Source organism: Hirundo rustica, chromosome 6, assembly GCF_015227805.2.
Source record: "Hirundo rustica isolate bHirRus1 chromosome 6, bHirRus1.pri.v3, whole genome shotgun sequence".
NCBI classification, from domain to species: domain Eukaryota; kingdom Metazoa; phylum Chordata; class Aves; order Passeriformes; family Hirundinidae; genus Hirundo; species Hirundo rustica.
Genome location: NC_053455.1, coordinates 35575418 through 35596169, shown reverse-complemented (window position 1 = coordinate 35596169; position 20752 = coordinate 35575418). Strand labels below are relative to the sequence as shown.

The window sequence follows — 20752 nt, the reverse complement described above, 5'->3', positions numbered from 1 at the left end:
TCAAGATCCTGTTACATCAGGCAATGAAACATGACTTCTCATCTCAGTTTTGATTTAGTTTAAACATGATTTTTTATACACCACAGAGTACTTTAAAAATACTAAAATACTATTTTAGTATTTAAAAGGCTAGGTGCACCACTATATAGATACCTTCAGTATAGTGAATTCTCTGCTATCCTCCTAGATTTTCTACTTTAAGAGAAATCTACAATCCCAAACTGGTATCTGCGTATTTATCACACAGTCCAGTATTTGTGCTACGTGACCTGTAATCACACTATGCAGCTCCAGCACATTTATCAGGTTTCTCTAACAAAAGAGAAAGGAGTGACATTTACTGATAATACAAGTACATGATTCTATGTCACTTGCCAACGCGGTCATCTAAAGTTCAAATCCGCAGGCAAAAGAAGTGTCCCTGTGGATACTTATAAGAAACAGTATTTGGTACAGTCAGCACTTTGTAAAATTCAGACACACTGAAAACTACTGAAATGCACTGGTTTGAATTAAATAAAAATCTGTTCTCTCCACTTGTGTGTGAGACAGATACTACATTCCCCATACTTTTCAGTATGACATTTTTAGCATACACATTATTTAAAATGCTGAGTTAACTTTCCCTGTAAAGGACAGTATTTCACAGTTAGTCACTGAATGACATCAGTCTGAAGTAATAAACATTCTCTTCCTAATGAATGCCTACGTACTTTAATTATTTCAAACCTCACTTTATGAAAATATAAACTTCTTAAGCTTGGAATTGGAGTAACTGACTTCTAAACAGCATAATGACAAATCTGTATCATGGATTAAAACTTCTTACACATAAGATTATCTTATTATAAAATAAGTATTTTGATGAGCACCTATTTTGAGCACTTTACTTCAGAGCATGTTAAGTACCTTCCCATTCATCTTTGATGTTATCTCGGACATTCAAATTAATTGTAACATCTGCTCTTACTCGCATGGGCCAGTTTTCACCAATGTTGGGCTTGGCCACCTCCACCACTGTGAAAGAGACAATGGGTTGTGCCATCCTAGCCCATCCACCGAAGACCACACCTCCGTATTCTGATAACCTAAGGAATAATCCCCAAAGGTTTGTAGGTCATTAGCTGATAACAGATTCAAATCTTTTTTAAATTATGCAAAAATTTACCACACAGGAAGTTTTAAGACAAAAGTAGAATTATTAACTTTACGTGCTATTGAATTAGATTCATGTAATCCTGAATTTTAAAATCAAAGCATAACATGAACTGACTTATATTTCAAAAAATAAAGGCAACTTATGCTAGCGTTATTTAAAAAAAACTCACAGAGACAGAAGACAAAGCAAAGGTAAGAGAAAGCAAATACTGAGTATAAAAGATATCACACCAAATAAACCCTTTAAATCAAAAGACGATTAAAATGTGGCAGATGACAAATTCAAGAATACTCAGTAACATCTCTCACAAACAGGAGTTCATGACATTTGCATATTTTGTAATGTCAGCCAAGGCTTAGTATTTATGGAAAATTAACTCATCCGTCTTGACACAACAAAGGCTCTTTCCTAGCATCCAACATAATGCCTTAAACACACCTATATATCCACAACCCCCTAAAATATCAACCCTTAGGATGGCAACACCTTATGGAAAGGGTAAGTATAAACCACAGTATCTATGTAATAATTTTAAATGTATTTGTTACTATGTAGTTAGTATACACGCAGCATCAGTTTTCGATTCTTAAAGACACTTTGATTAGAAGTGAACTGACTGGCTTGCACCACTTAATAAATAATTAATAATCAATAAAAACAAATTACCATGGTTTCATCCTACTGACACTATCTTCGATGTCCTGTCTGATCTCATAGGTGGACTCCAAGCGGAAAAGGTTGAAGTTCCTCAGCAGGTAGTCATGGAGAGTCAGAAACTGTAGATTCAACTTGGGGAGCGCAAGACAGCCTAAGGGTTTAAGGGCAGAGGGAAAGAGGTATTTGGAGGATAAACAAAAAAATGATGAATTAATATACTGTTTCTATGAATTCATACATATATACACACTTTACTGTATAACTGCCATAACTGTTATCCTTGAGATTCTAAAAACTACCCTTTTTGTCAATACACACCTCTAAAAAGCATATATTTTTCAGGTTCTCCCTAAAAGAACCTGCACAGGATTGAAGAAATTTTTATCCTTCTAGCAGTAATACAGTGAACTACTTAAATATTAAATCCATCAATGTATTCAGACTATAATAAAATTCAGTTTAGGAAAACCATATGCACAGGAAAGTAATGGTCTTTGAAAATGCAACAATTAAGTTAGCATTAAATAATGATGAAAAAGGTTCATAAAATAATAAAAACCATGCAAAATCCAACATTCCCCTATTTCCATGCTTTATGTTTATTAGATGCTGTGAAAAAACATCAATGTAGAAAAAAGCCTTAATTCAAGAAATCAAAATTTAACACACACATCACTAAAGTTTGTGTTACTGGGTTTTTTTTTTTAAATGAGAATGAAAGACATATATTAGATCCTACTACACAAGGAGTATTAGAACTCCTAGACAGGTCCTAAAATGTCCTCCATTGTTTTAGGATAGTCTTAGATGAAAATTTTCCCTAATTAAAATTCCTGTAAGTTACTCATTTAACATTACTAGATTACTATTCCAGTTTGATACCTGTGTTTAAGCCTGTGAAAGCATCTTGCTTTTGAAACTTGCAATATAATTGTTGAAACCTTTCTCTAGTATAGGTACTACCTGTTGACTTTCACATACACTGAGATACAACAGCAGTAAAGAAAGGCAGCAGAACACAGTAATTTCTGTTGTGGAAAGCCTGATGGTGATTAAATACTGTAACACACTTCCCAACTGCAAGTAAGAAGCTCTGTCCTGTAAAGCTGGTTATATGCACACAGGGCACGGTGTGAAGCAACACCTCTTTAAGGCTGCACAGTATTCATCAGAGAGATATTCTTCTTCCCTCATTTTCTAAAAGGAAATAGAAACAATACTCCTAACACTCTTGTGTTAAAATATTCTTACATAAATTTTAGACCAAACTTACTTAGTTACTTTCAAGAACACAAAAAAAAAGAAAACAACACCTTAAAAGACCACAACACTGACTTGTTTAAAACCAGGACAGGAGAATAAACGGAGATGAAAAAGAGAAAGTGTAAACTAAATTAAGAGAAGCAAAATAGAAAAAAAAAATACTTGTAACAGTCTGACAGCAAAGGAAATACTTCACAACAGCACCATCAATACCGTAATTCCAAGAGCACTCACCACAGGAGGAAATGTTTCCACTAGCAACCAGTGTTACTTGACAAAATTACATTTCATCATTAACAAAATTTCTTTCCATGCATTATTAAAAAGTCACAATGATGAGCTGCTTTCTCCTCCCGACCCCCCTTCCCTTCCCCATGGTAACCCATATTGCCATTAATATGTGTGGCTAATCAAACATAACCACACAGCACACAGAAGTCAACCTCTCAATACAGGATGAATGTCAGTAGAGATGCCCTGACCAGCATGTAAGAATCTAAATGTTTCTGAGCATTAGAACAACCTGTGTGCTGTTCACTGAAACAAAAAAGAAAATTAAAAAGAAGACTTGGTTTATTTAATAATTTCCTAGAAATTACAGCAATCTTTTTGGTTCAGGAGTTTGTTCCTTTGTTTTGGTTTGGGGTTTTTCTGGGGAAAAGGGCCTTTTTTTTTTAAACATCATCAGGAGAAGAATCTGAATCAGCCTTTAACAAACTATATCATACTAAAGAAAAATGTTTTTCCTCTTTTGGGCCAGATCTCTAGATGACATTTGTAACCCATCTAGTTGAGAAAAAGATCCTTTGTTGCCTATAACCCTGCTTATCTAAAGGGGTCATGTCTTTCTTCTCATTAATACTTGTTCCACAGAGAATTTATTCAAAAAGACTAATTTATGCTAAGCAGCTAAACTTACAGCTTATACTTATGCAAAAAAAAAACAACAAACCTTTAAATCAAAACTACATGGAGAAGGGTATGGAACACTGGCTGCTAAAATTTGAAACAAACTTTACACTAGTCTTTGAAGACATACGTTGTTATTTGAAATTATCACATTCCAAATTAAATTTTTCACATTTCTAATAAAATCTCCCACGATCTACATTGAAACAGTATTTAAAAGTAGCTGAACAAAAATACACATGCTGTCTATAGCAAACCTTAAAATTACACGATTCCTGTTTGCAATATCAGCAGTTTGCTTCCTTGATCATGGGCACATTAGGTTCTCAAAGTAGTCACCTTTCAGTGACTACACTTACTTTTACCTTGAAATAGAAGTAAGATAAATAGTCCTAATTTCCCCCCATTACCATCTTTTTCTGCCTTTTAGAAAGGCATTCTTGAACATATTTCAGCGCAAAGCACAGACAACAGCTTTTCTGTTGCTGTTTCCAATCTTTTTCACCTTACCTGTGCCTCAGCTGGTAGTATAGCACACCTGTTATACAGAAGCAAATAAATGTCTTTGTGTAAAAATATTTTTCTTTAAATCCACTACATATTTGCTAACAATTTAACCTCAAAAGTTCCTGATTCATAACTCAAGAAACCCTCCTGATCTTACTCTGAGATACTGGAAGATGTCAGAGTACCATGTGTAAGTTTCTTGGACAGAATAAATATAATACATCAGAACTCTTTTTTTTTATTGCAGCATTTACTGCTCTGTTCAGCATTTACTGAACTACTAATCATACCTTCTCCAGAGTAATATTCAGTTGGTACAATATTTTCATCCCAAATAATCTTCTCTGTGGGATAGAGAGGCATCTGGTTGAGTTGCTGAATTTGAGATATTCGTCGCTCATGACGAGAAACCTAAAAAAAGAAGCATTTCAAACCTAAGCCAAAAAGGAGCAATAAAGATACTCTCAAAACATAGACAATAGTTCATAGGGTGGTCACTTGCACTTTCTCCATCAATATTTTTCTAATTAAATATTTTAATTAAATGCACACAGTGACATCAGAAGATGAACAAACACATAGTCCAACTGCTGGTCATAGTACTAGAACCAAACAATCATTTGGCTATTCAGCAGACCAAAAATGGCACAACAGAACTGAAAATACTCAGTCAAAGCTTCCCAGAGAATCAACTTAAAATAAAGCTCATCTTACTTTCCATTAAAAATACGGTCAGTACCAAACTAACACGGCTCATTCAGTAACAGTTAGTCTTTATTTCCTCTTTGGGACACAAAAAAACCTATGCAACACAATATGTTATCTGAACATGTGTCTCTCCATGGCATTCACAGGCATCTTATCCCTATCCTTCGAACCTTAGAAAACTACATGAATTTTTAAAGAAATCAACAACCACAAAACAAATTTATGGAACAGATTTTAAAAAGCAGCTATTCTAGTACTGTTATCAGATTAGAAGCCTACAGTAATATTGGTAGACCTTGAATATCCAAACAAACATGATGTGCACCAAATAGTATTTCAAATTCATTTGAGGCCCAAATAGGTCCTGAATATATAGATCTACTTTAGCACATTGCTTTTTGCTTTTAAATGGGACAAAACCTTTATCAGAAGAAATCAAAACCATTTCCAAGACTCTCCTTATTGACCTAAAACCCCACACATTAGTTTCTCATGGAAACTATGAATAGGCATTTTCAAATACTTAATTTATATGGTTTAAAACCCCATCTTAACATGCCAATTACTGCTATAACAGTGCTGTGGTTTACAGGCGGCTCACAAAACGTTCTAAGCGACTACTTCATTGCAGTGTAGTTGCTGGATGTAGCTACGCCTTGAGTTTTCAACAGGAAAGGCACAAGCAGCACTAAGCACGTTCGTACCAGCAATTCCAGCAGAAACTCCTTCTCGTGGCTCGTGTCCTCCCCCTCGGCCAGCGGCGGCAGCAGGCACAGGTACGACGCCACCTGGTGGAGAACTCTGGAGCTGCACAGCGAAAGGGAAAAAAGGAACCTCTGTCACACTGAAACCAGAGACAGCGCCGGCTGCAGCTGCTTTTTCCTCACAGAAAATGCCAGCGGTCTGATTCGACCAGAAACAATCAATTACAGGTCAGGCTTTTAAGCGAAGTTTGTGTATAAAGCGCAAGCTGAACCTCTCACCTACAACAAACATGGCAAGGGGTGGATGTTTTTTATTGTTTCAAGACCTGACAGGGAACTAAACAAGCAAGCACACACAGCCTTTGTCAAAATACATACTGCTAACTCACAGCATTTACAATACAGTACAGTTAAGACAGTGGTATGCTTTCATGATTGCTGTTGTAGTTCTTCTACAGAATAGAGTTTAAAAAAATAAACCAAATGAGTTAGAGGTTAACTACTGGTTATGCACATAGGAAGTCAGAAGGAAAAAAAGCCAGAAATGTGTTAAATATAATCATACTGAGAACCAAGAATTTCAATTTCAATTACAACTTACCTAAGAGGTCCAAATAACTTCACCAGTGCATCACGAGTATCTACTGCAGCTACATTTGAGAGTGCAAAGTCATATAACTCTGGGAAATGTGCAAATGCTGCTCTCTACAAAAGATCCATGCATGAAAACCAGATGTAAGCATATTAATGAAACAATTTAATAACAGTTTAAATACTTAAGAAAAAAGCATAGCTTCTGGTTCATAACACAAACCACTCTGAGTGCTTCTATCTACCAGGACAGAAATACAAGCCAGATTAAATCTCCATTTTTCTTAACACCATCTATTTGTTACTCCTCCACTTCTGACAGAGTATCTTTCTTACACACCCTTCTGTCAGCATTTGCTGTTATTAAAATAAAACATAAGCGAACAGACATATAGCTTTGCAGGCAACTAAGAAAAGCAAGGAACAAGTTTAACTTAACCATGCTTCCTTGAATTATTCTGCTAAACTGATGGGAATAATTCTAAAAAGTGTGTGTGGATTTACTTTGTCTCTTTTCCACAAGGGATCACTGTAGGCACATGTGCACACTGATCTTGAGGAAATGCTGCCACCTACTGCATCACCACAGGGTCCTACAGCATTGTGCTTTCCCTTCTCAACAGACTTAACAGAAACAGTTCATTTTGGTAACACAACATCCAAAATGCTGATGTTTTGCTGGAGCATATTACTTAGTCATGGTCACATCCACCATACTGAAGCATTACATGTCTTCAATATGGTACAGACAGTCAAGCTAAAGATATTCCTGTAACTTAACAGGGAAGATAAGGGGTTTGATTTGGGAAATAACCTCATGCCTATTCCAGATGCATGAACAGAAATTCCAGACTAGAACAGCAAAACCAAATCCTTGATCTCTCCTAAGCACTTCACTCTCCGCTTACCTGTAGAGAAGTAATTCTGTCATAGTGAATTGTCGTCATCTCATTCTCTGTCAAAGCATTTCCAGTCTGATCATTGATTTCAAAGCCAGTGTAGAATTTAAGCATATCTAAAAGCTGAGACATCATCAATATAAATTAGTGAATTAACAGTAAGAGACACTCTACTACAAACAAAACCACAATTCAAGAGGACAAATGCACAAACAAGAACTCCTCAAAGTTCTAGAAGAATTGGACTAAGGAGTGGTATCCTAATTTTCTATTTGGCTGATGCACAAAATAGTTTTTGTTAGGCATCTCATTTGCAAGCCATCAAAATTCCAGTATAGTCCACAAGCAATAGGGCTTCTTGCTATACTAGGATGTGAAACTGAAATAGATCACAGTAAGGTGATCTAGCCAGGGGCTGCCACTGAACCCAACTTACAGCTTGCTGCTACCGAAAGGGAGATGTCTTGGTCCCTTCTGCCCTCTCTGATGGCAGCTCTGAAGTTCATCCTACCTTTCAATGGGATTATTTAACTTGGAGGAAGAAAATTATTCAGATGTGCTGCTGGCTTAGTGTTCCATCAAGACTGACTCTCAGAGAAAATGAACAAGTGCCAGAGATGGGGGACAGCAAGCAGCAGGAAAAGCAGCTGCGATACAGGAAAGGGGACAGATCTTCAGATCCTGCCATAAAAAACCCCATATGCTAGCTATGAGTGAGTAAACTAAAGGACAGGAGTGAAAAACAGCTGCACTGCAGAACAGTGTGAAGTCAAAATGAACAAAAGAATGCAGTGGTGACAACTTCTGCTATGTGTGTGGTAAAGTATGCCAGAAGCTGCACTGCTCTCTACCTTGTACTTTTAAGAACTTCTCGAAAACAGAAGCAGAAATATTACTCTGCTCTTGTGAGACCCCACCTGGAGTACTGTGTCCAGCTCTGGGGTCTCCAACACAAAAACTCTGTGGACTTGCTGGAAAATGTCCAGAGGAGATTATTATAGGGCTAAAGCACCTCTTCTGTAACAAGAGGTTGAGAGTTAAGACTGCTCAGCCTGGAGAAGAGAAGGCTCCAGGGAGACCCTATAGTTCCTTTTGCAGAACCTAAAGGGAGCTACGAGAAGGATGGAGAAGGATTGTTCACAGGACATGCAGTGATAGAACAAGAGGGAATGGTCTTAAACTGAAAGAGGACAAGCTTAGATTAGATATTAGGATAAAACTTTTTACACTGAAGATGGCGAGGCACTGGAACTGGTTGCCCACAGAGGCTCTGGATGCCCCATCCATGGAGGTGCTCATGACCAGGCTGGATGGGACTCTGAGTAACCTGATCTAGTGGAAGGTGTTCCTGTCCATGGGCAGAGGGGTTGGAAGTGGATGACCTTGTTCCAACCCAAGCCACTCTGCGATTCCATGAAATATAAGAGCAGTCACTGTGTTCACCACATTCCATTAAATGTAAGAGCAGAACGACGTGAAAGATTCAAATAAACATGTAGTTTGCATCCAAACAAAAACCTATCTTTAATAAAAAATAAAAACCAAAACAACTGCAGCATTCAGAAACAAAGGGAACGAGAGAGTTCTTTTCAGGAACTTGGTATCTCACCTGGCAGAAGAGATGACCCTCTTTCTCTCTTTTAGCAAGACTAGACAGGTAACAGTGAACAACAAGATGGGAGTCATCCAGCACTGTATTAAACCAGCGCCGTGTGGGAAGCAAAGCCTGCGGTAAATAACATCACGTTAATACAAGCAGCTCTTTAAAAAGTAAGAACTCCTGGCTTCTCCATATTTTCCATTTCAGGAAGGCATATTAAGATAGATTGCTGAAGTTATTTGCATATCTAATATCCTCACACAGAGGTAATAAAGCAGCATTTATGTATGCCAAGACACTGGGTTTATGCAGGTAAGCTTCGACAAAGAGTCCTTTATGTAACAGGGAGCATGGCACAAATTTGCCATTAGTGAGAATTCACCCTGCCAGTAAAAAAGTAAATTAAACAAAGCAATTGTTCTACTAGTAAGTGTCTACATAATGATTGTGTGCTACAAATGATATGTCAAACTGCTTCAGCATTGTTTTAAATATGTTTTCTACACCAATTTAATGAATTATAAGCTTGTCTTCCATAAAATTGCCAACTCTTTCTTCTAAATACGATAGAGTATCTTCTCCTCTTTGCAAAACACTCAAGTATTTTTCAAATCTTCAATAACAACAAAATAAAGATATTTTCTTTACAATGTAAATAGATTACGTTGCTATATGTAGCAACTGTTGAACAGCATACACTAAAAAGACCACAATAATTTCAGAGAAAAATTAGCTGTTCTCTACAGACTGAATTTAGAATGCCAAAAAGCATCAGCATGGTGTTTAGAACTAAGAAAATAAAAGAATCTATGGGAGAAAATGTTGATTGCTCTGCACAATAATTACAAAAACAAATTCATAAAACCGTAAGAACTCTGTACTGAATCATTACCTTCAAATTACCAAATCACCAATTTTGATGGCAGTCTATGCACTGTAATTTGAAACTAATATTCTGAAAAAGGCTTTTACACAAGTAAAAAGAGCCCACTAACACAGTACATGCTAAAAAGGCAAAAATATTTGAATTTACAGCTAATTTCTCATTTGATTGTTCCAGTCACTTAAATAGGCTTTATAACCTGTCTGAATTCTAATCTTTCTATAATACCTAGAGAGAACCAATATTAAATGAGCTGCTTCTAATAAGCATTTTGAGTCAGACTCTAGTTCACCTTACAACATATTTTCTCTTACCGAAGCATATTACATACGTAAGACTACAAACTCTAATTAAATTGTTCAACCTATTGCAACTACAAGCACAGACTTCAGTGATTTAAGAGTTAGCCTGCAGAAATTCATCACAAAGCCATTTTAAAGTTTACTGTGATATTGTTTCAGAAAACTCTGTTTTATTTCACAATGATTTCTGAGTCCGAAGTTATTCTAAATAAATGATTACTCATGCAAGGAATTGTAAATGAATGCCTTTTACTTTTAATACTGGTACTGTGGTGCTTAAAATTGTCTCACTTCCTCGGTATCTGCTGAAAAATTACACAAAATCGTGCTCCATGCCTTAATACTCTAACAAACTGCAGATCAGCAGACCTGGTACTTCTAAATAATGAACTCTAGTCAAACAGGAATAGTTTGCATTTCAGACTACTGCTGCTTTCTGGGATTTAACCCAACAAGACAAAAGAGACTTTGAGTGACCTGTTATGGACTGGGAATATAATTCTGAATTACTCTTACCAGATTAAAGCATCACACATTTTCAGAAACTGCCAGTATTCTTACTACTATTCCAAATAAATCCTCTCCACTGTGCACTTTAGGATCCTAGCTTTGTCTAAGAATTCAGCTGGCTTATCAACATTGCTGGTCAGTTCCCAATAAGGATGCAATGCTACAACCTCTTATTTACAGATGGAAAACCGCTATTAGACAACCATATACACAGCTGTGACAATAATCGCCTCCTATTTGCAAAAAAACTGTAATAATTAGTTTATGCACTTAAACCCAGAAAATTATACCTGGAAATTGGCGGAATCAATTTAAAAACTTACCTCAAGGTCTAGCATGAGTTCAATAAACCTCTCACAATAATGAACTTTGTCCATAGAAATAGGGCCTAGATAAAAAAAAATAAAAGTTTAAATTGATCCACATCACGATATATTTACACTGAACAATTCCTTTAAAAATAAATAAAGGCTACAAGTATTAATTTTAATCTTGTTAAAAGCTGATTAAAACATTATCCTCTTTTTAAAACAATCCTTTCTTGCATTAAAAATTCTTCTGGTTAGCAGTGAAAGAGTAAGAGAACCAGAATTTCAGGAGTGATTTTATCAGCTTTGAAAAACCTTGACTGTAACATGCAAAAATGCTCACTTCCACGAGATATCACTTGTCCATTATATTTGTTAATAACTTTTAATGCCAGGTACTCAAAAATACATTTTTTAAAGCTGCAAACAAGAATTGTGCAAAGGGCCTTGACCATAGTCAAAGCCACTCGGTGGTGACTCCTAAGGGGCCTTCAGAATCATGTCAAAACACACCAAGTCTCCTTTAATGACTTTCTAATTCTTACAGCCTCCAAAGAACTGTTAAAGTAAATCTTCCTAAAGCAGGTCTAGCATAATTAGGAAAACAGAGGGGATAAGTATCCTTCCTGAGAAAGCCACATAACAAAATTTACCCCTACAGCTCAGGTAAGAGCTGAAGTTTGCTAAGAGTTTAACAGCAAAAGCAGAACTCTGGGAACTGATTTCACCCAAAGTGCGCTGTGCTTAGAGCATAATAACCCTTTTCTGTTAAAAGGCTAACACCTTCCTCTACAAACACTTTGCCTTTCTAAATCAGGCATGAAGATAATTTTGCTTGTCACAATGACACAAGAACAGTCAAATCTTACAGAATTTTACTTCACTTAGGCTTTTGTTCTTACTGTAAAAGAACAGTATGAACAGAGAGAGCCTTGTGATATCCATTTATATCACCTATTTAACAAGGCACCTAAGTATGTATGAAATGCTTTAATGCTTTAAGGCTCTAAGCACTCAATAAAGAATATCAGTTCCAGAAATACTAGTTTTACTAAGTACATACTAAACAGAAGGAGGTTTAAAGTTGCTTTTTGCTGTTTCGTTTTTACAGTATATACATATTTGAATATTAATTTTGATATGAAATCCATGCAGACAAGAACAGATTTCCCTACACGCCCCACCTGAACAAGGTCCCCAACCGCAAGCTGATATCCTAAGGACTAGTTGCTTCAGCAATACAAGAAGATTTTCACACAGATTACCAAATAACAAAGTAACATAAGAATCACAGTTACCTGAGACAGGTATTGACTTTAGAACAGAAATGAATTTCTGAATGAGCTGTGAAAGAAATCTTCTCTCTCGATATGCTCTAAAATTGGACATGACAGAAGAATTAATACTCCTTAAATGCAGACTAGAAGTATGTTGTACCTTTCCACAATACAGTCAGATGCTTCAAAATTCATAAATGGTAGTAAGTTGCTTTGAAACAGACCTAAACTGTTTAGATTGTAACTTTTCTCTCTGCACTCAGGCAGACAGATTTGCAGCCTACATTTTTAGGCTCAGAAACTGATTAACATGCTTCCTACTGTGTCAAGAAGTCTCCTCCTACACCTTACCACACTTCAACACAAGGGCATTAGAACATTTAACTTTGATAAGATAGACATAGATTTATTGAAATACTTGCATAAACTATATGCCTAAGACCTAATATTTGTTAAAGGTCACAAAAAAAAGTGAGTCACTACCTCAATACTCTTTTATGATTTCATCCTTTAGTTTTAAGATTTCATATCACAAATTCACTGACCAAATAAAATATAAAGCTCTGTAACAGTATTTTGCATAAAGACTACTGAAAACCAGAACAGCTTCCAGAAGGCCACATATGATCAATCCTCCCTTGCCACAGGTTTTCAAAAAACATCTTTTTCATTGAAACTATTTATTTTAGCTGAAACACAGTGAATGCATTAAGGAAAAAAGGGTTCTGTACATACTGCATTCTTGACTCTTCATCCATTTTTGCATCATTTTTCTTAATTAGATTCCAGAATTTTTTTAGTTTTGGTGTCTTTTTCAACTCTTGTTCCAGTCGATTCTGAAATGTTAAAATGATATTAAGTCACCAAAGAACCTTGTTTTCATAAGATAAAAATACAGTCCAGTCTTTTTATTAAAAATGAAAAGATATATAACAAACTGAAACAAAGAGCTGTCTCTGGCTATTTTTAGTAAGTATCACTGTAAAACAAGAGTGTAATAATGCTAAAGAGTCCAGCCACAATTACATGTCAACTCCATTGCTTCCCTGTGACCTCATGGCCTTGTCTACACATAATAGCTTGAGGAAGCTGTAAACAACAAAGCTCAGTTCTCTGAAAAATTACATAAAAAAATTATTACACGGAAATTTGCAACAAACAAGAAAGAATTTAGCAAAGCACACAAATATAATTCCATAGCAACGCTGTAAATATTAGAGTTCCTTAACACTATTCCATGAGGGTTTACTTAACAGGACTCGGATAATGCCTAGAAAACTTCTGCCAGTTAACAGTGTTATGCTTACAGGTTGTAGAGCCATCCACATCGGTAAGGAAATGAGCTGCTGCACCTGACCTCTGATCAAATCCACTTCCTGTTAGAAAGTTACAGATGATAAAAGTTTTTAAAACATTCTTAGGCTTTCTGATTTGTCTGTCTTACAAAATACATGAACGTACATTACCATCTCACAAAAATATTTGTATTGTTCTATTAGCTTTCACAATTTCCTAATAGGAAACTGCACTATACCCCTACCAAGTGACACTCTGTATTTTAGGTTCTTTTCATGGAGTCAGTTCTCAATACCTCACCAGAGGCACCATCCATGCAAGTAGTTTTAGCACAAAAGCTGCTGAGAACTGATGCTCCCTCCTCAGTCATTTCTTATTCTTGAACTCACCTACCATGTTTTCTCTACTTGTTTTTAAGCTGTTCTTTGTCTCCTGAAGCCCTTAATTTATCAAGTTTCTCTCACTTCTTCTACACTCTTCCCATTGTCTGAAACAAATAATTTTCTCCATGTCAGTTCAAACATGCTCTCTCCAACTATACCTGTGATCTGGATCCACAAAGTTTTCCTTCCTCCCTGAGCTACTGAAAAATTTCAATTAAGTATGTCTTCATGAACAAATAGTCCATTCTCATCTGAAACGTCAGATTTCAGTGCTCTTCACTTAAAACCCTACTGTGACTATTCCATTCTGCTTTTCACAAAGAAGGGCAGCTTCCAATAAGTGTGCTTTCATAGGCACATTTTCACCGCTTCTCTATCATGTTGTATTAGAAATGTACTCTACAAGGATTCTGTAGTCACTATCAAACTATTTAAAATGAAGTTGCATTGTACCATGGCCACTACAGAAAAATACTATAGCAACAAACTATACGCGTAAAATTCAAGATGGTTACTGGCTCCCCAAATCATTCCTAATCCCAAAATCAAGTAATACACTTTCTACGCTGTTTTGTCTGAGAGACAATTTTGTTATTTGTGCAGACCTTAACTTTGAATAATCTACCCCACGTGCAGTGTAAGTAAGGAAAAAGTCCAGTAGCAAGACAGGTTAGAGAGCACTGCTTCATATAACAGGGAATTGTAAATTATTCTTCCTACTTGCTACTTCGGATCTTTAACTCTGTTTTAACTACAGATTGAGAACACAAATTGGTCTAATGCTTTCTTAAAACTTACTCAGGAGAACTGCAGATAAAAATCATATCTAAACCTGGTTTCAGAAGTGAAAAAAGCCTCACTATCTTTCTCAATAATTACTGGAAATAATTTTTGTGCTATTTCCTAGGCAAACTAAAAAGAGCACAGTAGTAACCAATCTGTTTTAAATGTAAAGCACCTTTTCAAACCTAAATACATAAATTTTAAAGTACCATTTTTAATACAAGAATTTATATTAAATCCAGTTTTTAATTGTCTAACTGCCAATCCTCCAGTTTCAAGTCTCATCTATGACCTTGTGTCAGAGAAAAGCAGGTGTGATGAGGGAGATAAAGTAAGAGTCAAAACAGAGGGTAGAAGCCCTCTGGTACAGTGTTTTCCTTAAAGTGGAATTTTGCTTCACCTGCCTTATAAGAAGAAATTGCTTAAACTAAGCTGCTGTTAACACAGAATAGCATAAACAAACTGGAAATATTTACAGATACTTTTAACATACCAAACTATTGAAGCAGTGATCAAGGAAAAGCAGCAGGACTGTCTGTTCATGCAGAGAGTACTCACTCTCATCTTCGACCAGTGATGCTTCCAGTATGCGTTTGAAAAAGAAAGGAAAGTGTTCTGGCCTTTTTTTGAATGTCTAAGAATAGAAGAGGAAGGTAATTTTGAGTCAGGTTGATAACAAATAATTTCAATCCTCATTCACATAACACAGCTTAAGTTCTCTAAAGCTATTTAAATCTATAAAAGAAGGAATTACTTCCTCATTTTCATTAATTCTGATCAGGCAGCACAAGCTAAACAGACTAATGATACCCTCCTGACAGGACATCTTGTGGGGATGTTCACCTGGTGACTGCACAGAAATACTCTAAAATCTCCCAGGCAGAAGATAAATGGGAGGTTTTGGCCAAAGCTATGGTAGCTCTAAGTAACGTGCAAAAAGTGAACAAGTAAAATCCACCAGAGATTAATTATAGTCCTGGAACTTCCATTCAGCTACCTGAGCAGGAAAAAGATAAACTGAATAATCACCAAGATAAAGTAGTTCCCTTACAAGGACAGTCATGTACCAAATAAATTTAACTCAGTTGCTCGGAACATTACACGTACCTGTCGTTTTACTTCTAGTACATATGCCAGAAGAAAAGCACACAGACAACATATGAGCAACTTACTAATCCTCTGTGCTTTGCCAGCAATCAAGTAATGGCACACATATTGAAGTAAGTGTGCTTCTGAAATAATGCCTGCATAAAATATGTAACTAGGCTTCCTTTGTTGAGATATCCTGTAAAACCTGGATTGTTTGTAGAAAACTTAAATAATTTCTAAACCTATTATGACCAAAACCCCCCCAAAAAAGCCAGAATAAAAAGCCCCCCCAAAAAACCCAACCAGCCAAACAATATACACAAGAGTTAAGATGTTATTTTCGTACAAAGCAAAAAAGGTAGAAACTTTTATTCACATGAAATGATATTCACATTTTAAGCAAGACATTATTGGTTAATACATTAGACTTCCAGTGGTGCCTTCTTGTATATACACATATAGAAATTCTGCTTTTTCTTTCAATGTCAGAGCAAGAACTTCTCTGTAAATACCCAGCCTCTGTCAAGTGCCAAAAAAGCAAATGCTGGTGATAATATTCAGCACTTCACAGCAGAACCAAGGACTTTAACACCAGAAGGAATCAAGTAATTTTTCACCTGTCCATTCCTTCCTCCAAAAAAGAACACAATGTTTAAAACACCGCATGAGATATTCTAGCTGAGGCACCATTTGCCTTTAACACTACGAGTTCTTCTACCTTCTGTCACTGTAAGTGAGCACACTGTAAAAGCTGCAACTTGCAGATCAAAGTCAATTCTAGCTGCAATTGAAATCAGTTACCTCCCACGCAGGGACATTCTCTCTGAACTTCTCATTCACCATACAGCAGATTGACATTAAATATGCCTTACTGGACACCTCTGGAGAATAATTCATCCACAGGTAATTTTCAAGGTACTGACTGTGAAGAGATAAAGAGTATTTCATTAGTTGCAGCCACCCACATAATCTGTCACTCATTTAAAAAACCTGTTATCCACAAGGATTTTTTTTTTCCTCTTTCCCCTGAAAGCCATCTTCATAGTTTGTGAGTAGTTCCTCAAGATACCTCTCATCTAGGTCACTGAAGCAAAACTTGTTAGACCCAGTAACTGACGACATTAACAATGTTCACAGAAAGGACAGGAACCTCTAACTCTGTGCTACTGCTGACATAAAAATTCCCGAAGTCCATTGCATGACATTTGGTAGCGTCAAACCCTTAACCACAATTTACATTTTCTCTTCTGTACTTTTTCTAATTAAGATGCAAAATTTGTCCTTTTGTAGTTACTCGTACTAACTTATGGACTTGAGCCTTTTTGAAACAAAGAATGCACCTCAAACAAAAATCATCTCGTATTTTTTCTTAAAATTTGAGAGATAAAAGAACAAAAGAGAACATAAAATACTGTGGTTTTAAGTGCATATTGCAAATATTTATTTTACATCTTTTTAGACATACTCTGTAAGTTCTTCCAGGAAAGTCTGAAGCAGTTATAAACTACTGTTAAAAGAGATTTCCATTCTTTCTCAAGAGAAGAAAATGCTAATGATCCTGCTGCAGCACAATTCATTTTCAAGCTCACAGTAAGAGACATAATCCAAAAACTTCCCTAATTTCAGTGAGTTCTGATTTAAGGCTTAATGATACATTCCAAATTACAGAAACAAGTTTTTTACTTATTTAATTCATACTCTCTTTCTCAGTGCTCCACTTACACTAGAAATTGAAAATCATAAAACAAGACACTCTGAGATGTTACTTACATTTACAGAATTGTTTCCTCTTTAAATTAAGCTCTCCTCACCTAATTTTCCTGAGTATATGATTCACAGCCTTATGAAGTATGAACAAATACACTACCTTTAAACTGTCTCACTGCCCTGCATTTGCTTCTCACTTCTACAGGTTCCTGTGAAAAAATAACTCCAAATTTCCCTCCCATTAGCTTACCTGAATTCAAGAAGCATTATCTTTCTAATTGCAAACCTAAAAAGGAAAAATTAATCAATTAACACAGGAAAGAAGGCCTCCCACACACAGCTGCCTGGAAAATGGCTATATTTTCCCTTATTTCATTATATAAGGAAACTTACAGAAACACTCAGGAATTATTTCTGTCCTGACCTTTCCATGCAATAGCAACCACTTGAATGCAGAAGCAACTGCTGTAACACTGCGTAAGCTGAAGTTCATAGAGATTCTTTAAGCGATTAAATTCACATTTTAAAGAAATTCATGTAGGCCTTTTAAATATGAATACACCACTTCCAATAGCCTTGATGATACAAACTGCTAGCAGCTGGGAATGTCTCCTGGAAAACTACAATTATATATTTGATCTGTTCATAATGGTATTTTTTCTTAGTGACTGGAAATGGAACTTTGCTTTGACTCCATATGACAAATTCATAGATTGCTCTCATACAGGAATAATACAGAGAATTCTCTGCAGAGTTCAATCTTCCCCAAAAAAGCTCCAGCTACAGTTACACCTCTTTTCTGCACAGAGAGCTGCAGAATGCAGTGTATCTTGGATCTGTCTCCCCCACCTAACAGTACAATTCATTGGAACTAGACTTTCCCTTCATGAATCTGGTAACAGCAGCTAGAACAGAGAAGGAAGCTACAGGCAGTGCACTCCGCAACAGTTTTTTTTATTTTCTTTTCATTCCTTAGTGACAAAAGAAGAGCTCTAACTACCACAACAAAACCAACATATAAGACAACAGATTACCAGGTAAAGGATCTGAATTAACTCCAACCATCATGTTTATGGGCTTAGGAACTCTCTTGTTACCATATTCAGACTTTGAAATACCATAATGATTAAACTATTTAAATGAACTTGAGTAATTTTCATCCGCTTTCCACACATAGATAGATGAGTTCTAAAGTATTCTATCAAACATTAGAAACAACCCTGACATGGATAACATTGGAATGGTGGTAAATAACAGAAAACAACTGGGGTACTTACTTTGACCTGACAATTTCTTTTGTATACACATCTTCAATGACCTGTGGAAAAAAATTTAAAGGAATTTTATATACCCACTAATGTGATTCAAAATGCATTAAGATATTTTACTCTGAATTAGTTATGCTCTGCTTACTGCTATTAAAATACTTTCAAGAAATTTTTCCAACAAGAACAAAAGAATCTGCACTATTTGTTGCAACAGGCCCACTTTGACATCACATGACACAGAGATGCAGTTCAGCTGTTTATGTACATCCTAACAATCACAGACAAATTCTATCACAAATACTACAAAATAAATTGAGGCTAAACAGGGAGATTGAGGCAAACATCCACAAGGAAAAGAACACTTAAGTACCCTACAGTACACAAAACCAAACACACTATGCTAAATTTTAAACATTCAAAATGCACATATCCACCAGAACAGCAATAAGGTTGTCTGATGGAAGCTCACCAAAGAAGCTTTTAGAAAGAACACAGTTCTTAAATACCTGCATCTTGCATCCCTTCTTGATTTCTAAAAGTAGAACCCCCTCAAGCATCTTTTAACCTCAAAGGAGATGCTCAAAAGTCTTTTGCCCTCATAAATTCTTGGCCAAAATAAACTAAATAGCATACAAAATAACTGCATGCTACAGCACGCCTTCCTAACAGTGCCTATATTTACAAACTACAAATACATAACTAATTACAGTGTCTCAAGCAACAGCTGACCTTCCAAGCAGTCTTCTATAGTCTCATATAAAATAAGCAACATTAAATACTGGCACATTGTGGAATGGTTGATCATCATTCTTTACAGCCCCCAACAAAATTCCCATAGAAGTAATTACCTTTACATCAAAAGACAATGTTCTCTTCACATGTGGAGCCCAGTATTTATTTGCTAACTGCACAAGGAAAGAAAAAAAAAAAGGTGAAATACATACATTTTCATGTCAATGATACAACATCCCTACAATGATATAACATATCCCATCCTCAAAATTTATTTCACTAATTAATGCTTAATACCAGTCTATGCTAACTACAAATAACAAAATTATGTTTTCTAACAGCAATGCTTATCAGCCATTTAAGGCTTTTATGCCTAAACATCTTCCAACAGAAATGCAGTTCTTTGGGAAAATTTCAGATTCATAGACTGCTATCTAACAAACATTTTCTATTCTTAAGTTGTGTCTTAACAAATCCATTAAAAATAAGCCATGATCTTTCAGGAACCGGAAATCCCAAATGACAAGTGATTATGCCTCCTTGAGGAATCTGACAAGTGACTAGAGGCTATATACAAAAGTCTAGCATAGCATTTTAAGGCTCTTTGCTGCAGACATCACGAACACTCCTGAGCCATGATGACAAGAGCTTCCTATGCAACTTTACTCAAGCTTCTTTATGCTCTGGAAGAGGAAGGATGGCATATTTCCAAGGAGGGGGGGGGGGGGGGGGGGGGGGGGGGGGGGGGTAGGGGAGGTGGTGGCGAAAAATACTACTTGTAGAAAATCCCTTAAAACTTTCACCAACAAGGAACTCTCGGCAGCTTTTCACACGTAAAACTTGCCTCATAGCGATGCACAGTGTACTGCACTGGCGCGTTCGGCAGCGCTGCTTTGTCCATCCCGCTGGCCTGGAGGCGCGGGGGGAAATACCCTCTCGTACATGACATGGAGGCGAACATCTCCCGTCAATTACCACCAAGCAAGACGCTTCCTCCCATCACCCGCGGCCTACAAAGACTATTTAAACACCGAGGCGCCGTCGCCGCCAGAATGTCCCTTCGAGCCCCGGCCGCGGCCCTACCTGTGTCACGTACTCCGCGTTGATCTGCGACACCGTGGGCGCCACGATCTTCTTCGGCGGGGCCGAGGACGGCGCCGTCGCCGTGGCCGCCGCCATGCCGCCGCCGCTGGAGCAGTCCGGCGCAGGCCTCGGGT

At 36.7% G+C, this 20752-nt stretch overlaps 1 protein-coding gene across 2 annotated transcripts in view; it reads right to left on the bottom strand.

The window, feature by feature from the left end:
* The window catches only part of AQR (aquarius intron-binding spliceosomal factor), a 49374-nt gene extending 28622 nt beyond the window's left edge, over positions 1-20752 (bottom strand). The window contains exons 1-17 of one of the 2 annotated variants that reach the window (XM_040067128.2): positions 20619-20752; positions 19652-19708; positions 18813-18853; positions 17786-17821; positions 16630-16750; positions 15233-15373; positions 13585-13653; positions 13013-13113; positions 12299-12375; positions 11016-11080; positions 9007-9123; positions 7407-7520; positions 6509-6612; positions 5908-6010; positions 4786-4906; positions 1826-1967; positions 910-1088 (exon numbers count right to left, since the gene is read on the bottom strand). In XM_040067128.2, the coding sequence (XP_039923062.1) occupies positions 910-1088; positions 1826-1967; positions 4786-4906; positions 5908-6010; positions 6509-6612; positions 7407-7520; positions 9007-9123; positions 11016-11080; positions 12299-12375; positions 13013-13113; positions 13585-13653; positions 15233-15373; positions 16630-16750; positions 17786-17821; positions 18813-18853; positions 19652-19708; positions 20619-20714 (1684 nt within the window). In that variant the 5' untranslated portion in view covers positions 20715-20752. Of the gene's footprint in view, positions 1-909; positions 1089-1825; positions 1968-4785; positions 4907-5907; positions 6011-6508; positions 6613-7406; positions 7521-9006; positions 9124-11015; positions 11081-12298; positions 12376-13012; positions 13114-13584; positions 13654-15232; positions 15374-16629; positions 16751-17785; positions 17822-18812; positions 18854-19651; positions 19709-20618 lie in introns of those variants that run through there. The other variant, XM_040067130.2, reaches the window with a different exon arrangement.